This window comes from Rutidosis leptorrhynchoides, chromosome 1 (genome assembly GCF_046630445.1).
Source record: "Rutidosis leptorrhynchoides isolate AG116_Rl617_1_P2 chromosome 1, CSIRO_AGI_Rlap_v1, whole genome shotgun sequence".
Classification (NCBI taxonomy): domain Eukaryota; kingdom Viridiplantae; phylum Streptophyta; class Magnoliopsida; order Asterales; family Asteraceae; genus Rutidosis; species Rutidosis leptorrhynchoides.
In genome coordinates this window covers 397,427,197-397,437,291 of record NC_092333.1, presented here as the reverse complement: position 1 = coordinate 397,437,291, position 10,095 = coordinate 397,427,197, and the positions used below count along the sequence as shown (strand labels likewise).

At 35.7% G+C, this 10,095-nt stretch overlaps 2 protein-coding genes across 2 annotated transcripts; one reads left to right on the top strand and one right to left on the bottom strand.

The window, feature by feature from the left end:
* Positions 1–454: 454 nt before the first annotated feature.
* LOC139886576 (mannosyl-oligosaccharide 1,2-alpha-mannosidase MNS3) lies at positions 455–4,871 on the top strand. Its single transcript, XM_071870428.1, has 6 exons — positions 455–644; positions 1,627–2,585; positions 3,365–3,617; positions 3,733–3,930; positions 4,004–4,155; positions 4,242–4,871. The coding sequence occupies exons 1-6, from the start codon at positions 573–575 to the stop codon at positions 4,498–4,500; spliced, it is 1,893 nt and encodes a 630-aa protein (XP_071726529.1). The 5' UTR covers positions 455–572; the 3' UTR covers positions 4,501–4,871.
* Positions 4,279–9,619, bottom strand: LOC139886575 (potassium channel KAT3-like). The gene is made up of 11 exons (XM_071870427.1): positions 9,166–9,619; positions 8,847–9,062; positions 8,600–8,755; positions 8,428–8,485; positions 8,035–8,352; positions 7,618–7,857; positions 7,136–7,234; positions 7,002–7,034; positions 6,743–6,928; positions 5,227–5,911; positions 4,279–5,101 (listed from the first exon to the last, which is right to left on the bottom strand). Exons 1-11 carry the CDS (start codon positions 9,345–9,347, stop codon positions 4,959–4,961), a joined length of 2,316 nt encoding a protein of 771 aa, XP_071726528.1. The 5' UTR covers positions 9,348–9,619; the 3' UTR covers positions 4,279–4,958.
* Between the last annotated feature and the right edge of the window lie 476 nt (positions 9,620–10,095).

The window sequence follows — 10,095 nt, the reverse complement described above, 5'->3', positions numbered from 1 at the left end:
CATTAATATAGTGGGTCTCATTTTCTATCAGGAAGTATGTCATGGTTAAAAGTGATTACTCATGTGTTAGTCCTGGTGTGGTCCTGATATGACAGTTAGTCCTGGTGAAGAAGTATGTCATTGTTGGAATTGGTCGGGCACCAAGGCAAGGTTGCCGTTGAAGCGATCCGACATGAAGAAAGAAACAACCGACGAGAAAACACTCACGAAGCAAATCAATGTGTTCGGTCTAGAAATGTCGAAACTCAGCTAACCTGACCAATGCACAAACCAACCAAGTCGGTGGTGGAGCTGAACAGCTTATGGCAGGAGCTTGTAGTTAGAACGACATCGGTCGTGGTGCGGGTTTCACATGTCAAGCTACCATCTTTTGTCGAGTCTATCCCTCCCCCTTTGACTTTTAACAAGTCAACTAAGCTGCTTCTTCTTAACTCTTTCTTTCTCTCCGGCTGTAATCACACGTAGTTTTATACATCCATTAATAAGTACGTCCATATACATATCTATAATCTATTTACTTAAATAGATCTGGAATCTAAAACCCCAATTTATCTCCATCCCTCAATTCACTTATGTCTTTGCCCTACTCTATGAAAGATATACAATACGACAACGCTAAATTTCGTCGACGATCCTTATTTCAGGTACTTTCTGGATCTAAGACTTTTTCTACAGCTATTTTTAGCGACACCGCATTTAATGCTTACATCTTATTATTATATAATTTGATTCGAATTGAGCTAATTGCTGTTGTTTGATTACAATTCTATTGATCGCGTTGTAACTCTGTTGTGAATCTGGATTTCATATGTATACAAATTAGGATCTGTATGTGAATGTTTACTTATAATTGATCTGTAGATTTGATCTATTTTGCCTTGAACTGTTAGTAAAGGTAATGCAAAGTTAGGGTTTTGATTTTAAATTGTAGTTGTATGTATGTATTGTACTGTAATGTAATGTAATGTAATATTATTTTTATTTGAACACCTAATGGATTACCTTTTTTTAGTTGCTTGTTAAGGTACATGTGTAGTATCCTAAGTCATGAGGGAAATGGATTCTAGATATCAAAGAATAGGTTTATTATCCACTTCTGGTGGGAAATAGGATCATTGGTTGAATTTTAGGTTTGCATGGGACATTTTGTAATTTAAAGTGCGACTTCCTTTATTCAAATGTATTGTAAACAGTGAGCACATATTGCAAATTGTGGGTAAAAAAATGAAATTTCAGATGAGATATTGAGATGTATCAATAATAATGCCATAAAAAAATACTTCAACCTGCATTAGAAAAAGAGTTAATCGAAAAAACTGAAGTAGTTCTAAAATACCCCAAGTGACATAGGTCAACCACTCCCCACTTTTTCTGACTCAGCAAGTCAGGCCTGACATGCCAAGTGACCTGGGTCACCACTCCCAGTGCTCTTAACATCCCTTATACAACTGCGAGCTCCCTTTTATAGCATATAATTTGCACTTTAATCTGCTGTAAATTGAAATTTGTCCGACAAATGGCATACTGCTCCTGTAACCCTTCTACTCATTACATTGTTTGTTGATTTGCTTTTAGAAAAAAAAAAGAGAACATTTCATGTTTAATACTTGACATTTATTCTTGCAGATTCTTTCACATACTTTTCTAACCAAAAGAGTGAAGCGCGAATGCATGTCTTGTAGTACAGGAAAATTTCTGGCCATGTTAATGATCTGTGGTTTAACTTATCTTGTTCTCACCCATGCAAGTCCCATTCATTCTATAACTAATGGCGTGTCTAGAGTTGTAGGGTCTGAGATAGGAGATAAGTCAATCATAAATGGTGACATTGGAATTAAGGGATTATGGAGAAAACCACCCAGGCTTCCTCCTCGATTGTCGCCTGATGAAGTAATTAGTCAAAATAAATCTCTGCACAATCTGCCAAAACTAAATCTCGAACCCGAATGGTTAGCTAGACAAGAAAGTGTCAAGAATGCATTCATCCATGCATGGTCAGGGTACAAAAACTTTGCAATGGGGTCCGATGAACTCATGCCATTAAGCAAAAGAGGTGTTGATGGTTTAGGAGGTTTAGGTGCTACCATTGTTGATGCATTAGATACAGCCTTAATAATGAAACTTGATGAAGTTGTTTATGAAGCTGGTTCTTGGATTGAAAACCATCTTCCAGAAAGAATTGATAAAAAAGGTCAAGTTAATCTTTTTGAAACCACAATACGCGTTGTTGGTGGTCTGTTAAGTGCTTATCATTTAAGTATGGCACAGCAAGTGAGTTCTACGTACAAGGGGCCTAAACCATCAGTTTACCTAGAAAATGCTAAGAATTTGGCTGATCGTCTTTTTACTGCCTTCACATCGAGCCCAAGTGCTATTCCATTTAGTGATGTAGTTTTGCATGATCGTAGTGCACATGCTGCTCCTGATGGACTGAGCAGCACTTCAGAAGCTTCTACTTTGCAGCTTGAGTTTAATTATCTTAGTTTTCTTACTGGTGATTCAAAGTATAGTGATGAATCAATGAAGGTTTTGGAACATATGAAGACTCTCCCTAAGGTTGAAGGACTGGTCCCAATCTACATTAGGTATGAACTTAATGTGAAACAATTTTTTTGTGATTGAGAATCAACTTATATATTGCAGAAGTTATAAAATGTCTTCCTTTTATTTGGTGATAGTAAAGATTCGTATATCAACATAACTGTACAAGCCCATTTTTATATTGCACCATGACTGAATATTGGTTGACCTATCCACTGTTGTAAATTCCTCGATTAATCCCAGTTAATCCCTGATTACTCCTTTTTTGGATAGGCCGAACTGACTTTCTCAAATTCGATTAATTAATCGGTCAACAGGGGCGTATCTATGTGTAGTGGTGTGGGGTCCTATGAGTCTATGACCCACTACTTTGAAATTTTTTATTCAATATACTATTCAAATTGTATAGTAGAATCCCATATATTCCTAAAATTTATAGTTTTTTAGAGGTAAACAACCACTAAAGCACTCTTCAAATAAAATTAGCTTTAAAAAAATTTTGTGTGACCTCATTGGATTTTCATCCTGGATTTGCCATTGTTGGTCAACGTTGGTTTATGGGTCAAAATCAGATTTCTAAGTCAAAGTCAGATTTGGTCGTGCCGATTGGTCAAAGTCAAAGTTGGTCAACATTTTAATATGAATTGAAACTAGAATTTTAGAGTTTTTGAACAAATAATTGAATATGTTTATGTTTCTAGACAATTATGTTAAAGTTTATGTTTATCTTTATGGTTTTCTTCTATATTTACACATAATTTGGAATTTTATTATTTTAATTGAGTGTGGCTATTCATACTGGGTTGTATTTCATGTATCTCAGCCCATCATCTGGTGAATTTTCTGGAAACAATATTAGATTAGGTTCACGAGGAGACAGCTATTATGAATACCTTATCAAAGTTTGGCTTCAACAGAGACAAAGTAACCGAACGTATCTGCATGACATGTATGAGGAAGCCATGAAAGGTGTTAAACATCTTCTTGTTCGAAAATCAAAGCCCAACGGGCTGGTCTTCGTTGGGGAGTTACCTTCAGGGGTTGATAATACCTTTAGTCCCAAAATGGATCATCTGGTACATTGTTAATTCACTTTTGGCGTTGATGATCCCTTTGTTTTTTTTTTTTCTGTTGTTGTTGATTGACTTTTGGTGTTGACTGTACCATATTTTTGAAATTTCACATGTTTAGGTTTGTTTCTTGCCTGGCACCCTTGCACTTGGAGCCACTAAAGGCCTTACGAAGGCTAAAGCCATGGAAGATAATCTTCTTACTTTTGAAGACCTTGAGAACTTAAAATTAGCAGAAGATCTTGCCAAAACTTGCTTTGAGATGTATGCTGTAACGTCGACCGGGTTGGCTCCGGAGATCGCTTATTTCAATACCGAGGTTAGTTGTTTGAAACATGTTTCTCGTGCTTCATGTATATGTAAAATTTATGTTTCTTTCTGCTTATAATTAGGGGTACTCTGAGGATGATGGTCTTAATGGAGGAAACAAAACTTCAGAGTATGTACATGACATTGTCATTAAACATGCTGATCGCCACAACCTTTTGCGCCCTGAAACTGTAGAATCATTATTCGTTTTGTACCGTATAATAGAAGATACAAAGTATGGTTCAACTTTATTGTGGGATTAAATATTATTGTTTTAAGTAGAAGTTATTGTTTTTCTTATACTTGTTAATATTCATGCAGATATCGTGAATGGGGTTGGTCAATCTTTGAGGCGTTTGAGAAGTACACAAAAGTTGATTCTGGTGGTTACACTTCTCTGGATGATGTCACTGTGCTTCCTCCTCGACGTAGAGACAAGATGGAGACGTTTTTCTTGGGTGAAACGCTCAAGTATTTATATTTATTATTTAGTGAAAACAACGTTATCCCATTGACAGAATTTGTCTTTAACACAGAAGCTCATCCTATTCCTATAATGACTACAAACAAGAATGAATAATTCTCCTTACGAGTCAGAGAATTCATTCATTTACATTTTAAAAACAACAGAAAACCAAGAGGATCTAAGTGGGTCCATCATGAAGTGCTGATGTAGGTTTACATGGTTCCAGTTTTCCATCATGAAGTGAAGAATTGATCATATTTATACTCAAGTACACAAACAGTTATACCTACTTATTTGTAAACGTAAAGAACCCTTTGTTGCAATCTTCCATCATCTGTCTTATTAGTTTCGAGTGAAAAATAGGTAGAATTTCTCTTGTTGCAAGTTGTAACCACTTTTTAGGGCAATGATGAGTTAATATTGATATTATTTCGCCGGATATAATTACTGTTATAAGCCAATCAGTTTAATTAATGTATTAAGTTCTGTTAGAATTTAATTGAACAGAACTTGTTGAAGCTACATGCTCTAATACTTAATTTCATATATAATGCTTCTCATGCTTTCTACATCTACGTAACATTGTAATCGCTACTATCACAAGCTTTTGGAAGGAGAAACAAGTGGTCCCCATCTCGAACGACACTCAAATCCTCTACTTCTGCACCCTCTGAATTCACAACTTTTGCAAATTTATGGTCACCAAACTTTTGACCTGCAGTTGGACGGTTAAACTTGTTATGATAGATCATATAATAATTATTATATATAATATATATGATATATGATATATATGATAGTAAATGTGTTGCAGGTCTGTTTGGTTCAGATTGTGCTTACCTGCAAGGATCAATAGTTCTTCTAATGAATCTGGTAAGACTATGAGCTTTGGAAGCTGTTTTTCCAAGTTGATCTTTCCAAAATTTCCATAAATAGTAACCCTCTTCGTCGGTTTCTTAACTTCTCCATCAGGTGTACTGCTCGAACTGCTTGCGAGTGAGGTGGAACAACGCGGGTCCCAGTTTGTTGTTGGTAAGTATTGACTTGTTGGGTTACTATTATCTGGCCCGATTAATTCTATTCTATGTTCATTCCCATTATTTTCATGACTTAACATAAGGTCATATATGCTTTTGTTTCCTTTCTGTTTAGCTAAAGATTTCGGTGTTCGTCCTCTTACGTCAGGCTTGTTTATATTCGCACCTCCTTCCAAAAGAAGCTTTACAATTTCTAGATGGCCTTTCTTTACAGCATGATGAAGAGCAGTTTGGCCATCCTCAGCTGGTAAATTGTCATCTTTATTTATTGTAATACTGTTTACCTTTTCTTGATTATCTCTATTCCCTAAATTAGAATAATCTAAATCACTTAGTTCCATCTTAATCTTATCTGCATTCAGATAATTACGTACATCAGCCGCTAAAGAGTTCTCCATAGTTAGCCCTCCATGAGATTGCTCGTTAGAATTTAAACTTGAGTTGTTGGGCTGACTAGCATGTCTAAAGCTTTCTAGGCCTTTAAGTTTCTGCAATGAGACAGACATATAAGTTTATGTGTATATCAGATCATATAAACTAATTGGCAGCGTTTCAGGTGTCAAACGTAAAAATGGTTTGTTACTTTTTCAATAATATAAATTTCTAGATAAAATAAATTAGATGTTGGGTGCAGTCATGCATAGGGGTGTAAATGAGCCGAGCTACTCGCATGCTACTCGAGCTTAGCTCGTTAAAAGCCTGATTCGATCCGAGCCTAAACGAGCTCGAGCCCGAGATTGAACTTATTTTGAAGCTTGTTTAGTAAACGAGTCCGACCTCGAGCTTCATATCTCGGAGCTCGAACAAGATCGCGAGCCTGAACGAGCTTTTTCATTTATACACACTACATATTGTTTTGGTAATACTATAATATAATATTCCGTATATAATTTATAATTAAATAACTATATAATAATAATAATTATAATTATAATTATAATTATAATTTTATAATTACTATTATATCAATATCAATATCAATATCAATAATATAATAGTAATAGTTAAAATAATAATAGTAATAGACTAATAGTAATAGTAAATGTTATTATATGTGGATAAAAATTATAAAAACAGTAAATATGAAATATAATTTAAGTAGATAGTTTATGGGAAAAAAGATTATGTAATTAACTAGTCAAGCTTGTAAAATTCTAAATGAGCCGAGCTTGAGCTCAAAATATTTGGCTCGAATCGAACCGAGCTCAAGCTCGAGCTTTATGAAATTTAATTGGACCGAGCTTGAGCCTAGCTGAGCTCGAGCTCGAGCTCGGCTCGGCTTATTTACACCCCTACAGTTATATAGCACAAATACATACCATGTAAAAATTGTTCATGATAACAAATCCGTCTTGTGTATTCGTATGAATAATCCGGAGTAGTGCTGAACCATCCATTCGTAGTATCTGAGAAATCTCAGTTGTACGGAATGTGAATGGCTGAGGTGTATTGTATAGAATTCCTGTTTCTCCAAACATTTCTCCTGACACAGCTTTTCCTATGACCTGCACGTTTTTTGTCGTTAGAAATAAGCTCGTTTTCTAGTTTACTGAACTGACCAATAGGATTACACTATACCTGATCACGCCCGTCTTTATTTGCAATTATATCCTGCCATTAAAAATTTGAATACCAACCCGTATTATTGAATATCCCTTAATGTAATAATAACAGCTTTGAGATGCTATGCCATAGTCGTTAAGTTCACTTACCACTGCTCCTGTAACCAATATGTATAGATTTGTTGGAGTCTCGTTTTGTAGAATCACAACTTCTTTCGGTGGAAAGTACTCTGCTTCCATTTCAGAAACCTGTTCGCAAGTTATGAAATTACGTTATCAACCCTTAGAAATGTTCATTTACACAACTAACAAACATGATTCCTATATAATTTGGAATCATCCATTCCCTTAGACCACCCCTGATGGGGTGTCAGATTCACTTTTGCCTGTGAGGTGGCGAAATTTGACGCCCCTAACACCTGTTACGGGACCTCAAATTTGACATTTTTGAGGTGTCAATTTACTACATCACCCAAAATCTTTCACTAAAATTTGACATTCACCATAACATAACTTCAAAATTTGACACTGTCACGTCATAATCGAAGTCTTCTCTCTTCTCCCAAAAAGTCAAAATTTGACTCCACATCACAGTTTGTAGAGTTAATTTACAAGGAGGAAAAGAAGGTTACCAGTTGGAAGAGACACTCATGTGAAATGCCACGAAACAATTGGACGTTTTGCACAATTGGGTAAAACAGATGGCGTGAAATGCTTGCTCGGATAGCTTTTGGCAGACAATTTAAGATATCGTGCTGTTTTAATCCTTCTGTTTTGTAATCCAAACAGATATGCGACAAAATTTGATCTTTTAACTGTGGAGGAAGCTGATTCCGTTTTGCAAATTCCGAAGCAGCATTGACTTTATCCCTCTACACCATCAAAAAAATATTGTCTAAGAATTAAAAGTCAGAGTACAACTTCTTTTATACTTGACATTTGTGCCAGTGCCCCTACTAAACCAACCGTAGCTGTTATTTAGTCGGTGTGTATAATTTTAAAAAAGTTTGAACAGAATATAAAAAAAAAGAACGAGGAAAAGAACATACGAAATCTCTGGTGTTGCCGGTCCAATGAACCACAAGATTTGTCATGTTTCCAATGAGGTAAGCCGTTAATCCTAAGTTGAATAGCATATAGCATATGTCGAACACCATTTCTTGTGCATTCTCAGCATGAAAATCTCCATATCCGGTTGTAGTCAAAGTCACGATTGACCAATAAAGTGACGTTACGTACCTGTTCCATATGCTCTCGTCTTTGAAATTTGGATATACGGCACCTATCCAAGTTTTATTCGGGTCTGGGTATCTATCCGCTATTAAGTAGTTAAAACACCCCGCACAGTGTACCGCAAACAGAGTCACCTACATTCAAATAAAGGTAAGTCAGATATTTTATTTAAACACTGAAATGAATATTAAAAAGGTTTGGTTGCTTACTGAGATGAGTTTTGTACACCGAATCCAGAAATAGTTGAACCTGATGTCCTTCTCTAGCCTGAATTGTAGCATATGCAGATTTTGTCACTTAGTGTATTTTTGGGTATCCTCTATTATTACATTTAATAATGCAAATTTTAGAAGATGATTATGTTTTAAATACGGGATGTACCTTGCGAAAAGGGAACTAACTCTTCTAAGACGCCATAATCTAAGCATACTGAGTATTTTGAACCCAATCTCACTTTTTTTATCTGTGCAGAGGAGGCTGAGTGATCGAAAAGGCACAGTTGAGCTAACATCGAAAATAAACCAGGTTGATAGGTACCTGAAACAATGCAACATTATTTTATTCACTATTAATTTTTGCATTAAAGTTTCAAACTATTCATTATTGATAAATCCTGTTTGCTGCTGACCTCACTGCTATTTTCTTGTGATCATCAATAAGAACATACGATTGACTATCGAGGTATGCCACAAAGAAAGTTAGAACGATATCAATTGCAAAGAAGCCATTGACAATGTTGTCAAAGATACGCAAGACGCCATCTTTATTATCAAGAAACGCAAAGTCAAACGGCGAAATCCATGCTGAGTAAATTACCAAAATAACCAGAAACATCTCCCATGTTCTGAAGAAGAAGAAAAAGAGGTCAGAAGGTGTAGATATAGATATAGATACCTGTTATGGTTTACAAAAATGGTACGTATATATGAAATTCATCGGTGGCTAACCTGTAACGTCTATCAAAAGGGCTAATTGTGTATTTTCTTAGTGTTACCGATCTGTTAGAGTTGGCTCCTAGGGACGGGAGAAGATCACTGGTGAAGAAACCGCTGTGAGTTGACTTTCCGGTTTGACAATCTTGAATGCAAAAGTATTCTAACATTTTATAAACGGTGGAAGATGATGACATCTTGTAGTAACTGGTTACGGTGTTGACATGTTTGTCATGAAAGGTTAAAGATAAAAAGATGTGATGAAGGGGTTTATATAGTAGTGCTAAGTATGGTGGCTGGTGAAATCACAAGGGTCTCATGGGGTTTCCACTTTTCGTTAATTACGTGGATGGCGCGTCATGGAAAAAAAGGAAGAAGCTGAGAGAGGTGGGTTATGTTTTTTTAATTTTTATTTTTAATTTATTTATATATTGAAGTGGTGGACATTATGCAGTTGAGTAAATGGTCCTAGGATTGAGAATAACACATAAGAAATGGGGTGATTTTATGTCAAATTCTATATATGGACCAGACAAGAGGCTGTAAGGTGTAGTAATGATATTAAAGGTTATGGGCCAATGGAATCTGTCTTTCTTGGTAGAAATGACATTCTTGGTTTCAAACGAAGATGCTTCTCTAATCTCACTCGCCAAAAGGTAATAACTTTCAGTCAAATTCACAATCCTAAATATGCGATTTGATTGACGCCAATGACTATCTCTCTTTCTTTACTCTATTTTGTTATTTAATAATGCCGTTAATCGTTACGTACGGTGTCATCTCTCAATATTCATCAACTCTAATATGGTTAAAAGGTGATTTTTGTGGCTTAAGGTTGGTTAGATTAGACACCATCAGAAGATGGTGGACCCTTGTTGCCTTAGTTGCATTTTTGTCATGGGTTCTTGAATAACAGTCGGCTGGTCATCCAATTATACTAATCCA